A 17,177-nucleotide genomic window follows, 5' to 3' on the forward strand; every position below is an offset into this window, starting at 1 on the left:
AAGAACCAAAGCATATGGATAGTACATCAATATGAAAAAAATCAAAATCATACAATAGTAAAGTTGATTCATTAGAACCAAAATAATACAAAAGAAAAATTATACTCTCAAAACTATATGTTTAGCTAAATGAATCCGGCTTTTACTGTTTTGGCTGAGCCTCTATATATATAGCTTAGAAGGAAAATTGTCATAATTATCTTTACAATTTTAATATTTTTTAAAATAGTAATTTTCTTTAAACGAAATATTCGTAATATATTCTAATATTTATCTTCCATTTTTTTAAAGATAGATATTGCATAAAAATATTAGATTTCCGATTTAGTAAAACAAATTTCGTTTTTTTTTTTAATTTTCGTTTTTTAATTTTTTTTAAAAAAATTAGATTTAGAAAAGGGTAAAAAGGTCCAGTTTGAAATCTCATTAATGGCAAATTAGTAATCTTAAGTCTGAGGATGAATGTGGTGCGTTTCAGCAACCTAAATAGAGAGAAAAAGCTACTCCGAAATATTTTTAAGGGTATTTTTTATTAAGGGCAAAGGAAGTCAAATTTTGTGAGCTTGGCTGTGAGCCCTCTCAACTTCTCCTTTAATATATTAGATATAGCAACGGTAGCTTTTAAAATCGTACAAAATAACATGACATCATGGATTACCACATAACACAAATTAATTATTTAGTACTGTAGTAATTACTGACTAATTATACATAGTGCGTACTACTATATATTAATTTAAGTCAACTGACAATTTAACTATTAAAAACTAAAACTGTTTACTAAATACGAAAAGCCATGTTGGGACGTTTACTGTTTTACGAAATTACGCAACGGCACATTGCGGCGAGTCTACCTATCCTCTATGCATATCAAACTTTAAAAAATTTGTTAGTAAAATTCTTTTTTCCTATTTTCTATATTATGTAGCAGTGATTGGTGTATTTAACAACCAAAAACATCATAAGAAAACCTATAGATAATCATGATTTTCGCATTAACATGTTTGCCAAAACAATTTAACTCAATAGTTACGTTGTTGACTTGCATTGATAGGGGATCTTGCTGAAGAACCACCCTGCAGGATTCTAAGTAGTACCATTGAATATACTGCAGCTTCCAGATAGTTTTACAACTTTAATGGAAAGTCTCTATTTAAAATACTTCTTCAAAATTTGTTATCACGGTTTCGATGTTCAACGTATTTTTTTTTTTTTGTATTGAATTAAGGTTGATCAATACATAATTGTTCATGAAGCCACAGTGGCTTGGTTACAGAATTAGCGTAAAATAAAGATGAATTACATCCCAACTTGGCTAATAAGTGAGCTGCATTGTTACATTTACGCTTTGTGAAAACTGATCTAGCTGTGTGAAATTTTGATAACCAAAACTGTAAATCCTGAACGATATTGATTAGCTGCTTATGCGACTTCTGCCATTTACAATGTTTATTAGTATTTCACAATCTCCCTCAAAAATTAATGAAGTATATCCTCTTATCCAAGATTGTTGTAATGCAACCAACATTGTTTTTGCTTCTGCCTCCAAAGGTGTAGATGCGTAAGAAAGATCAGCTGCTCCCCAAGCCAACGGCGATCCTAAGTTATTGCGAATTATCCAGCCACCAATAGCTTGGTGATTAAGATTATTAAATCCAGCGTCGAAGTTGCATTTCACGTGACCAAGCGGTGGCGCTTCCAGTGTGACATATGAGTAACATCTTCATTCCGCCGAGGCTGTCTGTTGTTATGCATTAGATCAAAATATTGTTTTGCTTCTGATTTCGAACTTAAGACTGTTATTGATGGAGATTCTCGATAATTATTAAAAACGCTATTGTTCAACGTATAGACATACATTTTTGTTTGTGTGTATATATAATACTGTATAAACACTTACGGAAATAAATTAAAGGGTTCGTACTTGTATTAATATTTTTTTAACAACGACCCACTTAAATGTAATTAAAATTATTGTACAGTGTAAATGAAAGTTTCGCATGTTCTGTCTTTGTTTGGCTGACATATGCAATATACTTTTGACAAGAAACTGTAATATTTAAATACAGTTTGACGACTAATATGCACAAAAACATGATGTGTAACGTTAAAAAAAAAAAGCTAATGGAATCGCACCGTAATTTCATGATTCTATACAGGTCTCTAAAATGAATATATACAGGAGATAATTGATTGTCATCTTTTACATATTCGTTTAGGGAAATTTGAAATAAATCACTAATATCCTCACAAACAAAACGAATAATATGTCCTTACTATTTAAACCAATTATATTTAGAAAAGTTTTATATTCGCTCAAAAAATGAAAAGTTTTTGTAATTTATAAGAAAAAAAAAACTCATTAGACTAATCCAAGTTGGAATAATCTACTTAAACATGTGCTTCTTAACAAAGAAGATTATTATTTGAAGGAGTTTTCTTGTATAGCAATGAGATTCCCCAATATCAAGCTAAGAATAGCTAGGATTTCCAGACTACAATAATTGATACACCATCCATCCAAAGACTTTCTACTACATCATACTACACGCAAGTCATACCGAAGCTACAAAAAAAAATCTGAATAAGAAGAAATTAACATCAAAATTCAAACTCAACCTATCTTGGCGGTCAAGGAAATGAATAAGTTCTGTTGTTTTGGTACGAGATGGTGGTACACAATCGCCGAAATGATAAAACTGTGTATGAAAAATGGAAGACACGTACAATATAATGATCAACAAGATATATGATTATTCAAAATTTATATACGAAAAATGATGTCCAAAGTACAACTTTTGTTTAGTCCAATCTGATAAAAGCCATCGGCAAAAAGGCAACCTAAGCAAAGTTGTATATATACATAATGCATTCTCATTTTAAAGGATCACCAAAGCTCATTGCTCATGTATGTATTAGTCTCTACGAAATAGCATATGTATTAGCCGAGGCATGCAAAATTATAATTGGAAAAATGGAGTCGAAATAAGACAAATAAACACAGAAACATGATAGATCACTCAAAAGTTAATTTAGAAAGCTTGTTGATATATGTTTGTTTGTTTGTTGATTTTTGAGTCAAAACAAACAAAAATTATCCAAGATTTGTATTTCAAAAAGCAAAGCTCCAACAATCAACAATACATAATAGTAATAAATTACAATTTAAAAAGCTTGAAAATTAGACGCGAGGAGGAGTAGCCGAACGAGGGAAAGGAGATCCTGGGTCCACTCTATGAGACTCATCATCATTATCATGGTAGATATAAGCAAACCCACCGTGCCGTGTCATATCCATTCCTTGCATCTCATCCTTCTCCGAGATCCTAAGCAGATTGAGCTTTTTAAGGATAAAGAAGAGTGTTCCCATGGTGGCACTAACCCATCCTATGACCACAAGTATTTGAACTAATTGTGCTCCCAAAAGCTTCCCACCTCCGCCCATAAATAGTCCATATGGCCTTCCTGGGGTCGCGCCATAAACCTCGTTTAGATACTTCTCTTTGGCAAACAATCCTACGAATATCAAACCCCACGCGCCACATCCTCCGTGTAGTTGGGCTGCCTCGAGCGGATCGTCATATCGTAGGAGCTCGGCGAGCTTGTTGCATCCTATAAGGACAAGTGAAGCCATGAAACCGCAGACGATCGCTGCCCATGGTTCTACCACGGAGCAACCTGCGGTTATGGCCGCAAATCCACCTAGTAAACCGTTGCAAACGTCGGTTACGTTCCAATGGCCGGATAGGAGACGTTTTCCAAAGAGTGTGGTTAGAGCTGCTGTGCATCCTGAGAGTGTGGTTGTAACCGCTGTGCGGCCGATGCCGCTCCATTGGCCGTAGTTGGAACCGGATTCATATGGGATGAGTATCTTGGTGAAAGAACCAGGGTTAAAACCATACCAACCGAACCATAGGAGGAAGGTTCCTAAGACAACGAGCGAGGCTGAGTGGCCACGCAGAGCAATGGCACGTCCACCTTTCTCGAACCTACCACGACGAGGACCTTCGATAAGAGCACCCCACAGACCTGCTATGCCACCAACCATGTGAACAACACCAGAGCCAGCAAAATCGATGGCTCCGGTACTAAACAAACGATCATCTGCTGGACGGAAGGGACTGGCCCATCCATCCGGAGACCAGAACCAATGAGAGACAACTGGATAAACAAATCCGGTTAAGAAAGAAGAGTATATCAAGTAAGCCACGAACTGAGTCCTCTCCGCGATCGAACCACTTGTGATTCCAGCGGCGGCGATTGCGAAGGCCCATTGGTAGAGAAAGAAAGAATAGTCGGCTGTGAGAGTTGGGAAGTCTCTAAGAGCGAAGTTGTGTCTTCCAATGAATCCTTCCGAGGATCCACCAAAGGCAAAGGCATAACCAAAGAGATAGTAAAAGAGTCCTCCGGCTGCAGCGTCAAGGACATTAGTAAGCATGATGTTCATTGTATTCTTGGCTCTAACAGAGCCAGCACAAAGCATAGCGAAGCCGAGCTGCATCGAGAAGACAAGATAAGCCGAGAAGAGGAGGTAGGTGTTGTCTACGGCGTAGGCTGCATCGGTAAACTTGTTGTTAACGGTACCCAACTGGCCGCAGATATAGTCTGCTGCCGCCGTGGCGTTGGGACCAAGTAGGACGGAGAGATCCGCCACAGAGCAGGTTATAGCTCCCGACATGTTGAGAGACTTGAGAGTTAAGAGAGAAAGAGAGACATGGAGAAGAAAGGCCGTCTCCTTGTGTGTCTCTTAAAGGAGGAAGAGGGAGTTTAGGGTTGACTTTTGATTCCGTCTGGACCATTTAAATTTGTTGTATTTAAGTGTATATTAATTATTTTAAAAGTTATGTGAGGTAACCAACAACAATTATTATTGAATCAGAGATGTAGTCTACCAAGTTTTCTTAATGTCGTATGATTCTATATTATACGGTTTTGGTGATTAAGTGATAGGCATGTAATCTGTTAATATAAAAAGGCAAAGGAATATATAATTTTAAAAGTACAGTATAGGATGAATATAAGAACAATAAACTGGTATTAAAAATCCTAAAGGATGAAATCATACAAGATTCTCTTAGATCAACCGTATGTTCCATATATCAGATGTTTCTCTTACCATACTTTATCTACAAACCAAATTATATGGTACATGGAATCAATTTTAACCCAAAAATTTATCTGACGTTAAAATGTTGCCTAACGACATTAGTAAAATATCTACCCAAAGAAGGAGTCTCCATCTTGCAAGAGGTAAGTAGATTCCCGTACACATCGAGTGGACCTGTTGGTAGATATAGTTTGATGCTATTAGACTCATACACTGACTCACATGGAAATAGAAACTCATTCGTGCTGTCTTTCAGCACTCTTTATATATATGATAATCTTGCAAAGTATTAATAAATTTTAAAATCAAAAACTAATTAAGTTTGTTGAGGGCTGAAACCACAAATGATAACATGGGTTAGCGGGAACCACGTTTGAGTTGTTGAAAATTGCACTTGAGGCCTTAACTTCTAGATATGTCCAAAATTACTCAGAAGGAGTTAGAACTAGTATTGTTTTTGTATCTTTACGATTCCTCATGGCTGTGTATAATAATACTATGGTCTTCCAAGACCATATATCGGATATCTGAGACCTGTTCTGAAAGTATTCAATTAATGAGAAAAAGGACAAACGACATATATAGTTTAAGCAAGATACAGTTCTATCTAACTGTCATTGGAGCCGTATCAACTATTTTATAAATTCTTCATGTTAAAACCAATATATATATATATATATATATATATATATATAGAAATTCTTTAATAAATGAAAAGAAAATATTTATCTCAGTTTATTTCAGGTGGTTAACCCTTTTTGTTGATCAAAAATCTATATTTAGTAAGTATGATGAATTTTTAGAATAAATAAATGTACTTAAAAATTGTTATAAACGCTGCTGTTTCACCAACATGATATATAGGCTTTTTATTGTTCAATAATCTATATAATAATAACAATGTGAATAAATGCTAACAACAGTTATACTTTTTCGTCCTACCTTTTCGTGAAATAATTTTTAATATTTATTTTGGAAAAAAAAGTTATATGGTTGTGTCTATTTATTGTAGAATTGTGTATTTTACCATAAAAATTATATTATTACATTTGTTCATTGTATAAAACATCATATGGTTGCTTCTATTCATTGTAGAGTTGTGTCATACTTTTCAAAATATTTTATTCATAACTTTTCATTACAATAGTTAAGTTTATCTAAATGTTTATGTCTTTTGAACTCTATATGTATATTTGCCTTTTCTTAAATAACTAAAAACTTATTGTTCGGTGGCACAATTTTTTTTGTTTCATGTTGAATCTAAATAATATGGACTTTAATATTCAATATCCAACATTATTCTATAATACAACTAAAGATTTTAGAAATGATTATCATAATCACTACAACAAAAGTCTACATTCATAGCACTAGATAATAGCTCATTTTTCTCAACTGCTATTAAAAATGGTTTGTAAATTTGGTTATTATTCTATAGCACATATTAAATGCAAAGATAAAATAATCTGTAGGTGGAATCTAAAATCGCTTTGTCCGCCAATACTTGGCCAAAATAATTCACTTTATACGGCTAAAACACTTAGAAAAAAAAAGGTTCACTTATTATCGATTAAAACCTAATTTCTCTCATTTGTTTTTTATCGTTCTTCTCCTCATCCATTACCTCTTCGCTATCTTCATCTTCAGGTTCTTCTTCCTCTTTATAAATTTTCCAGTTCAGAAAACCAACACCAGCGGTCCAAGATCATTACACGCCCTAGATTTGATTTAGAATATCGTAGCTTTTGGATCTGAATAAGCAATCAGATGAACCAGCGGCGGTGGCGGAGGAGGAGGATTCGCCTGGATCTGCCGCCAACGAGTCATCAAAACCGCCGTCGGATCGACCTTCTCTTTGCCGTCGTTAAAAGTTCATCCTGATAAGAACAAGGCTCATGGCTCTTGGCTTTTTCTTTTTTAATTTTTGGTGGATTCAGATTCGTGGGTCTCTTAACGTGTTGATGTTTTTCGTTCTGGTTAAGTCTTTGTCTTAGATTGTTGCCTTCTAGGTCGCTTTAATGGTGTGTGAAAGGTGAAAGCTTTAAGCTTCGTTTCTATCTCTTTGAGAACAATAAGGAGCGGTGACGAATTGTGACACCAATCTCTTCGTCTCTGGTAGTAAACCCTTTTTTATCACTCGATTCATTTCTGGGTTTTGGGGTTTCTGGATTTTTAACAAATCCCATCTCAATCTGATTGCTCTTATTCCTGTTGTAGATGGATTATAGCTCCTAGCTAGCTACTGAATGTTACTATGCGTTCTCACAAGCAAAGCGAGAGTTCACTTTTGGTGATAGTTTAGAAGAGAGTAACTGAGTTAGAGGAACAAGTGGAGAGAATTTGGAGTCAGACTCATTAAGGTAGCAGCGTTATTGATATATATGTTTATTACCCTTGTCTTGTTCGTGGTGTGGAAGAAAAAACAATACTGAAGCTGTGTTTTCTTTTCTTGCAGCTCCTAAACTTCCTTATGTTACTCAGGAAGTGATCTCCAACATCCAAGCATTGTGGGAAGATTTTGAAGTGACTTTAAGTTTGAAAGGTTTAATAAAGTATGAAACCTCTTTTTAATTATGTCTCTTAAATCAATTCTGATCAAAATATGTGTAAATGTAACAGGTTAGGCAGTAAACTGTTCATGCCAAGCTTCTCGTCAAGTTTTGACTCTTTTGACTCTAACACAATGTGTGGGATTCTCGCTGTTCTTGGTTGCATCGACAACACTTAAGCTAAACGTTCTCGTATCATTGAACTCTCTCGCGGGTACTCTCTCTCAATCTTCCCCTGTTTCATTCAATCAATCACCCATCAACTTGTTCTCGTAATATATAAAGGTTGCGCATTGTTTACTGAAGAATTGTTTATGAATGAATTGGAATAAATTTTTCAACTTTTTTTAAGGAGGGAATAGAATGTGTTTGCTTAATCAGTCACTGTTTGATTTGGCTGCCAAAAAAAAGATTTGATCTTTGTGGAGAAGACCCGAATTGATTGTTTGGATTGATTACTTCCGTTTGTTTAGGTTGAGGCATAGAGGTCCTGATTGGAGTGGACTCCATTGTTATGAATATTGTTATCTTGCTCATGGGCGTTTAGCCATCATTGACCCAACTTCTGGAGACCAACCGATCTATAACAAAGACAAGACCATCGTTGTCACGGTACTTGAAACAATGTCAATCTGTTGTACCTTTTTGCTTATTGCCAGTTAGTGAAAATGTAACTGAGCATATCTTTATTGTTGCATTTTGGTCTGTCTTGCAGTACGAAGAACATAAAGAATACGTCTTTTTCATACATTCAAAGTGAACTAGTGGCTGTTCATTAGATTGTTTGAAGGAAAAGTGAGCAGCTAAGAAAGGCTTGGATGGGTTACATGTACATGTAAAGTTTGTCTTTGTTGTTCTTTGTAATGTTAGCTTTATGTACATGTAAAGTTTGTCTCTGTTGTTCTTTGTAATGTTAGCTTTATTTTGTTTAAGACTTGGTGGCACTTATGTAAGACTTATTTTGGTTAATGTAATATTAAGGTTTATGTATGTTGATTCTTTTATGAAATATAAATTTAATTTAATAAATTTTGAAAAAAAAATACCATTATGGTAGAATCACCTAACATAGCGTGTATAATGACTTATAACATTATCTTTAAAAATTTGAAAAGCGGGATAACATAGCATTTCTGTACTGCTATCGTATAATACTATATCATAGCATACAAATTATGCGCTATCATATGTGAGGTACCTACAATAACAATGGCCTAACATAGTGTTTGTAAAAGAGCTATGAATTACATATTATAGCGTTTCTCTCATGATAACAATGTACATATTTGTTGTTGTGAATATAAATATCTATTTAATCAACTTTAATTATGTAACTTACAGTTACATTTATTTATCGTAACTTTTCGTAAAATATATGTTTTTAAAGATTTGAATATTTAATATTTTATTTTAGAAGTTGTGTATTTTTTTATAATTATTGGTTGATGAAATTTCACTCATGAAATTTATTTTATTTTTAAAAGATTTTTTATCAGAAATTTGCATTTACTTATTTTAATCTTTTGTTTAATATTTTCACTTAGGATCACTTCGTCATAATATTCATTTATTAATAATATAAATATTAGTAAATGTTATGATGTTTGGTACTTTTTACTATAATTTTTCATAAACTATTTTATACTTATATTTATAATACATAAAAAAATATCTACAAGGTTGTTTCCATTCATTATGACTTTTCATATAATAATTTTTAACTAAGAGTGAGTCTTTTTTTGCCATAATATTTTTTTAATATAAGTTTTTATTTTGATGGTTGTGTTTTTTAACTCGCAGTTATACATATTTAATATTTATGTAGTTTTACTCCTATTTCTTATTTTTCTTTTTTTGAGATAATTTTTCATTTTAGTTTTAGCATATAATTTTTAAACTATTGTTACTTTCAAATAATTTTATAGAAATATTTTTCCTGCGATATTGCGGGAGTATGAATCCTAATTAGTTTAAAAACAATCAAAGCTTTCTATTTATGTGTGTAACTTGATCATCTTTGGGGTCAACCAAACTTAATCATTATTGGTGACACTTGCGACTTGTAATCTATATATATACTGATGACTTGAAAATGAGAGTTGACACTCAGCAAAATAGACAAAAACAAACTTATTTTAGTAACGAACGACTATATTTTAGTAGACGGTGGCTTTTAGAATCGTACAAAATAATGTCATGAAGACATGAACTATCGTGACATCATAGATTACCACATAACACATTATTTATTTAGTAGTCCGTAGTAACTGAGCAATTACTTGCATTGCGTAGTACGAAAAAAAAAGTATGTTAAAAAAAAGAAAAGCATGTTAACTAAATACTGAAAGCCATAGTCAGTGGTTTACTAGTTTATGGAATTAGACTTTAGAAGACAGGTCTCTTATGTAAGCTGGTTAGTCCATGGCTCGATACAAGGATACGTTAGGGCGTCTATAGCTCTCATCTATGTATATCAAAATTAACAATTCATTTGCGATTTTTTCATTTATTAGTTTTTTACCTATAGTAGTAACTGAATGCTACAACCAATAATCATCATCATAAGAAAATTTATAGATATTCAAGAATTTAGCATTAACATGTTTTCCAAAAAAGTGGGATTCAGACGCTAGAACTCTGAATTTCTTGGTCAGCGAAACTACCTTCACTTCATGTATAAATCAAAATTAGAGAGCCTCTCTACTCAGTGAGTATTTCCATCCTCTCTACTTGGGTTTTTATTTCTTGGTCAGCAAAACTACCTTCACTTCATGTTTGTTCATATATGGTCTTCGTTTTTTAGGACATCTTTTAGGGAAAATTAGAGAGGTCAATTTGATGTTGAACTGTTGCAGGCAATAAATTAGTGTATATTCGGAACTTGCATTATTTACTTCAATTTGATGGTAATTTTTTAATAGTTGGTAATTTTTGGTAATAGTTGGTAATTTTTTTAATACTGTATGTATAACTTCGCATGCTTCCCGTATCATTATCATAGTCCACAATATTTATGGAATTGAATTTCCGTATCACATGGATATTAGATACACTTTCTTTTGAGTTCCCAAAGTGTATCTATCATATTCACTTTCTATTCTTTGGTAAAACTGAAAATACTCATGATTTTCTCTCATTTGCTGGAGGTCCATCCATGGCTACAGTAAGGCCAAAAACACCAAGAGGATTAAAAGGTACACTACATGTAATATTTATGACTGCAATTAGTTGACAACTTATAAAATGTTCTCTTATGTTCTGTCTATGTGATCATCTCAAGTGATAGTTAGTAACGTCGAACTGATACTCCAATACTTAGGTAAAACAAATTGGATAAAGGAAAACCGGACTGATTGTAAAATTAATATGCTTTATATCGAGAGTGAATTGTGGTTTAGTCGTTTTAAAGAAGAAAATAAATTCCTTTCTCTTATGGCTTTCGTTTCTATGCTACTTACAACTTAGTCCCAAGCTTGTAAGGATCCATTCATGCAGTTTCAACAAAAAAAAAAAAGGAGTGCACGATAACATTGAACAACGCTGGCAAATTTAGGCCCTAATTGGTAACGGCTGTTACTTGTGGTTGTAGATGTTTTGACTGTAAAAACTTTGCTGTAGAGACTTTTGCTGTAGAAACTTTAACTGTTAAAACTTTAATGGCTGTTGTTTTTATTGTATGTTTTTCATAAATCGAAAATATGCTAAGAATAAATTTATGTGGGCAGTATAATGATTTTTATTTAGAAAATAAAAAATTTAAAATTAAAATACAAAAACTCATAAAAAATGAATAGATAAATATTTTTAACAAATTAAAAAATATAAAGATATGACATAATTGATTATGTGTTATAATGGTTTTTGATGCTAAAATAATTTTGAAAAATGGATCTCAAAATAACAGAAATAAAAAATCTATTTTTAATGAATTATAATATATTTGTGATAAATTATACATAGACTGAAAATGAATGTTTTAATCATCATGAATAATAAGAAAGAGAAAAATAACTACAGTTTTATTATTATTTATTTTTTTTACAGCTAAAAAGGTCTCACATTTGTGACTTTTAAAATTTGTACGTACAAACTAAAAAAGTGTGCAGTTAGACTTTTAAGACTTTTAAAAATAATTAAGCAATAAAAGCATGATTGGTAAAATTTTGGCTTTTAAGACCTTAAATTAATTTTAAATTAAAAGTCACTCCCAATCAGAGCCTTAATCTACCGAGAGGTAGCTGGTCTCTAGCCTATGAATGTGGAGCTGACTTTTTTATTAAAAAATGTGGCACTAACTATAAGGAAAGGCTTGAAGAGTGTCGTGAATTTGAGCAAAAGAATATTGGGAACGGAGGCTTGAAGACATCTATTTGTTTTCTTAGTACGAATCTTCTCTTCATCATTTTGTATATTTGCTTGGAATATCATCATTTTGAATAATAACCACATTTTTCAGTAGCTAAGTTCAGTATTTGTAGAAGCGGCTTGTGAAGCAGCGGCATGATAGTAGAAGAAAACCACATGTGTTCGGGTCACCGAAACATTAGTAGAACGAATGTTGAAGTTGAGTTGAGAAAGAAGTCTTCAAGTCAAATCTTCAGATCAATATGGTGATGGTTAACGTAAAATATGTCTGTCAAATAAGTAAAACAACATAACATATATACACATAGTTATAAGAAAAAAAATGATAAGAAGAAACTTAGATATGAATGAATATATGAATAATATGTAATGTTTATAGATGCACTAACATAAAACTGCAAATAAAGATAATTTTAGAACATGTTACGCGCGGAGTTTCACCTAGTCTGATTAAAAGGAAGACATTCATTTTCTCTAATGAGTTCAAAAGAAAATTTTTAATTTCGTCTTTACTTAGTGGAAATCGGATTGATAACATTTTAATTCCAAAATATCGGATTCATGTTTAACATTTTTATTTGTTAAAAGTAATCTATATACTTATTTAAGTAACCCTTTAAACAAATAATCCTACTCCATGTAAAATATTACACAAAATGCCACTGTATTTTAATACAAAATATAATAACAAAATCTTAATATTAATTTGTTGTAACCTGAAAATGATTATCCAAAAAATAGTAACTATTAATTTATTAGAATACAAAAAATTATTAATAAAATAATTTCGAAATTATTTAATAAAATAATAATAAAATTATTTCAAAATTATGTAATAAAATAATTAAACAGATTCTATTTATTGTTTCAGAAATCTTAGGAAACAATAACAAACTATTTAGAAAATTATAAAACTTAAATTTATTTATAAAACTAAGATTAAATATTTACATATCTAAATCATTTAATAATAACAAATATATATTAAAATTAGGATACAACATTGTTTATATTTTTAAAATATATCTATATACTTATTTAAGCTATGTTGTTAAAAATTTAACCAGTTCTGATGTGACATATTACGAAAATGCTATTATATTTTAATTATTCTAATAACTAACAAAAGAAAAGTTTAGATTTGTTTACAAAATAATAAAACTCTATTTATTGTTTCATAAATCTTAGGAAATAATAACAAACTATTTAATTGGCTAAAACTTAATTGTTTATACACAATATTCACTATATAAACAATACTAAGTGTATAATATTGATAATATACATAACCTAATTGTAATTTTCACCTATAAAATTAATATACAACATGTTATACCAATAACTTCAATTTGTAAATTTGGTATATTAAGATCTCTAAACACGATCACATCAATTTGTAATACCAAATCACGGGTCAATACATGTTTTGTTGGATTTTTTTGGCTTTACCGAATGTATAATTAACGAATTTGATATTGCACCAAACCAAAATAGTAATACCAACTACGGGTCGAAATCAGAGTATGACCTTAAGTAAATTAAATTTATGATTTTATAAAATATATAGAATTAATAAATTTTCTACTATTATTTTGTAACAAACAAATCCAAATTTACATAAATATTTCCTCACGCTGGTAACATTATTCTACAAAATATTAACATGTATTTATGAGTTGGGTAATAAAACGGGTAATGAGACGGGTAACGAGACGCTCAAAAATTAAATTAATATCCGATACTCGATCATTATTCATGGGTAATATAATTAGTATACCCTTCACTCGACCCTAAAGCTGCGGGTACCTTTTTTCGGGACGGATACAAATCAGAAAACGGGTCTAATACAGATATCGGTAATAGTTTCCAGGCCTACCTATTAGTAGTTTAATATGAATCAAAATTCACCATATAGTACTATATTATATAACATGTAAATGAATGATACAACATAAACATTATATTAATAAATAATAAAATAAAAAAAAATTCTCCGCGCTGGTATATTATCTAGTAATAATTATATGGCTCAAACCGTGTTCTTGTTTTTCTTTTCAGCTGCACTATTTTTTTTTTTTTTGGCCAAACTGCACTTTCTTTATAAAATTTGTTCTGTCTTCTATTGCATCACCATTAGAAGATATTTTATTTTGCTATCCGGTAAAACTAACTTCTATAGTTCTATTAATATGCAAAAAAATAGCACTTTTGAATAATTAAACTCCAAATATCAAAATAAATTTTGATCAATAACTGAATAAAATGAGCTTCCGAAAAAAATCAATATACTTTTAAGATCCATATAAAATTGTAAAGAAAGCTAAATAAATATAAACAAAGAAGGGAAATTAACTAAAGAGATTTTTGAGAAGTATATTATTGTTTGAAAAATTAGAATCATTTTTATATTTAGTTTTACTTTCTCATAGACAACTTTCTCTTTTCACATTTTAAAGTCGATCTTTATAATAGACAGGTGTCTGATGATGATCCAGGCTATTCAACTGACAATGCAGTTCAATGTTTAACGAGAGCTAAGTACATATATACTGAATTCCTAGTCACTAATATCTCGCAACATGTAAGTCCTAAACTATGAAAAGCAACCACATTCAGAAACCTTTCTATTAATCTAAGAAACTCATTAGAATACTCCAAGTTGGAATAATATACTAAAAAATCTGTTAATCTCATCAAGATATTTTCTCACTAAAATATCCAAATAACAATTTTTTTATTTGATATATTGGAATGAGTTGTGTTGTACTGCTGTATAACGATTGACATAGCCATTCTTGGATAGACTCTCTAGTCTCTGTCTCTACTACATCACCCTTTTAGCTTGGCACAACTAAAACGAGCTTCTTACATCACACACAATTCATAGCAGAATTACTTATGATAAACCAAAAATCTAAAATAGATGAAACCAAACTAAACTCAAACTCGACCTAACTTGTCGGTCAAGTTATTATCTTTCATTCTCCGGAAGATAAGATATTTAAAAGGTCAAGTTAGCAGAAGGGAATAGCCATGTTCCCGAAACAGTGCTCCCTTGGGGCACAAGCAGCACCACCAAAACTTCCTTGTCCTTCAAAATCTAGATTCCATAAACCGTTCCAAATAGCGCTATCTTCATTCACATTAGGCTCGGGTATTACCACAGGAACCACCGGGTAATACCCGTTTGTATTTGGGTCACAACCAGAGCTTGTTGTTGAATGTATGATCTGTTGAGGCACATAGAAAGCACCACCTTTGCCGCTGCTGCCGCTACTACTGCTGCTGAAGGTATTATCACCATTATTGTTGTCGTCATCTAGTAAAGACATGATCTTTTTCATGTCAATCTGATTGAACTGAAGCAATTGTTGTTCTTGCTGTAACTCCATTTGTCTTTGCTGCTGAAATTGTTGCCTCTTGAAGAGACGGTTCTTTGTCTTCTCCGCATTGTTAGTTGGAGACTTTGTCTTCTTCTTGAAATGGGTTCTCCAATAGTTCTTGATTTCGTTGTCTGTTCTTCCCGGTAAACTACGTGCAATCGTCGACCACCTACAAATACAAATCATTAGTCAAAAATATATCAACTTCTAATGGTAAGATAAACAATCAAAAGCTTAAATTAGTTACCTATTGCCCCACTTAGCATGTAACTCAAGGATGATGGTTTCTTCATGAGGAGTAATTTGTCCTCTCTTAAGGTCTGGTCTTAGGTAATTAACCCATCTTAATCTGCAGCTTTTGCCATTTCTCTTCAACCCGGCGAGCCTAGCCACAGAGTTCCATCGGCCTTCACCGTGAAGCCTCACATAATCGATCAAAAGGCGGTCTTCTTCAGCAGTCCAAGGCCCTTTTCTCCAACCTTCTTCTACCACTCCCCATCCTCCTCCCATAGCTCCCCACAAACTCATTCTTTCTTTTTCTTTCAGTGAAAGCTAAACTAAAGAACTAAAGAAGTAGTGTCTTCTCCTTCTCTTACAGACCCACCAATCTCTTTTTTTCTCTCTGTCTTGTGAAGCCTAAGTGTTCCTCTGTTTTGTCTTTGTGTTGTGTTGTGTTCTGTTTTTCCTCTTCCCCTTTCATTATTTATATATGCACTCACTCTAGCTCTCCTTGGCTCCACCACTTTTTTTTTGTATAGACTAGTGACAAGACAAAGATCTTTTTACATTTTCAGAGTTGTGTTCTTTTTTATAATCATAATTATAATCTAACCACTACCTAAAAGACAATTCCGTGCAATTGATATACTTTTCCATCTTAAATTACAAAAATAGTTATACAAGCTCTTAGTTAGTAAATAAGAATGATTAATCTAGTCAGCAAATGTTATCGTAAGAAGAAAAGAATCAGAATTATAATGTAAACAAAAAAGAATGACAAGAACTTGGGTGCTCTCATTGTTCCTTTTCAAAGGTCGTAGTCATACCTCTTGATTATCCTCTCCTCTGTCCATTTAACTCTTGATTTGCAAAGGACAGAGGAGAGGATAATCAAGAGTTATGACTACGAAATACTAATTTACGCCCTTCTGGTTGGTGCATTTTCTTTTGAATTTAAATTGAGGATGAACAATATACTGATGGACTAATAAATCCAAACGACTAAATTTCTTTTACCAATCATAAATTAATAAAAAAAATCATTATTTTGTTGTTATAAGTTGGAGGATAAGAGTTTACAAAAGTAATCTCAAAAATTAAACTTTAGAAATACAAATTAGATAGTCTGAAGATTACAAAAACGTGAAATATTGGTAGAAATTATAGTTAACATGGAGCAAACAAATCACATCTTGTAGATTAAAAAAGCGGGTTAATCTTCAGAAAAAATGCATCATTAAAATTAGCTCTACACAATATGTTTCAAAAACCTAACAAAATATCTGTTTTAATAAGGTATATTATACATATAGTTCATGACTAAAATTTTCTCCATAGTTCATGTAATCGTCTCTTTGTAAACAAAATCCAGCCTAAGTGTGTGATGGAATCATAAGATTTTCACGGCCATCATACCGATACCGAATGTTTTGAGATGACCTTCCCGGTGAATCTCTTTTCTCTATTGCCTCAACAAAGCTCATTATAGTCTCCTCCCAAAAACAACCTTTCACATACTACCAACTTTTAAAACTCAAATAATTTTCAAATGTT

General features: G+C 32.0%; 2 protein-coding genes and 1 long non-coding RNA gene across 4 annotated transcripts; 1 reads left to right on the forward strand and 2 right to left on the reverse strand.

The window, feature by feature from the left end:
• LOC104746967 (ammonium transporter 1 member 3) lies at positions 3,083-4,704 on the reverse strand. Its single transcript, XM_010468528.1, has one exon. The coding sequence runs from the start codon at positions 4,676-4,678 to the stop codon at positions 3,182-3,184; it is 1,497 nt and encodes a 498-aa protein (XP_010466830.1). The 5' UTR covers positions 4,679-4,704; the 3' UTR covers positions 3,083-3,181.
• Positions 6,646-8,646, forward strand: LOC104746968. 2 transcript variants are annotated; one of them, XR_761034.1, is made up of 6 exons: positions 6,646-7,222; positions 7,325-7,467; positions 7,563-7,659; positions 7,727-7,870; positions 8,130-8,268; positions 8,372-8,646. It is a non-coding gene; the product is annotated as an uncharacterized LOC104746968 (long non-coding RNA). The 2 variants fall into 2 exon arrangements; XR_761033.1 differs by having other exon boundaries at positions 6,650-7,222; positions 7,563-7,649.
• Positions 14,723-16,056, reverse strand: LOC104746969 (transcription factor WER-like). The gene is made up of 2 exons (XM_010468529.1): positions 15,652-16,056; positions 14,723-15,573 (listed from the first exon to the last, which is right to left on the reverse strand). The coding sequence occupies exons 1-2, from the start codon at positions 15,930-15,932 to the stop codon at positions 15,036-15,038; spliced, it is 819 nt and encodes a 272-aa protein (XP_010466831.1). The 5' UTR covers positions 15,933-16,056; the 3' UTR covers positions 14,723-15,035.

Source organism: Camelina sativa, chromosome 15 (genome assembly GCF_000633955.1).
Source record: "Camelina sativa cultivar DH55 chromosome 15, Cs, whole genome shotgun sequence".
NCBI classification, from domain to species: domain Eukaryota; kingdom Viridiplantae; phylum Streptophyta; class Magnoliopsida; order Brassicales; family Brassicaceae; genus Camelina; species Camelina sativa.

Bases quoted from the DNA above. Each gene is read 5' to 3' on its own strand.
- LOC104746967 (XM_010468528.1), bottom strand. From the start codon at position 4,678: ATGTCGGGAGCTATAACCTGCTCTGTGGCGGATCTCTCCGTCCTACTT.
- LOC104746969 (XM_010468529.1), bottom strand. From the start codon at position 15,932: ATGAGTTTGTGGGGAGCTATGGGAGGAGGATGGGGAGTGGTAGAAGAA. The intron at 15,574-15,651 runs GTAACTAATTTA...TTGTATTTGTAG, and splicing joins CATGCTAAGTGGGGCAATAG to GTGGTCGACGATTGCACGTA.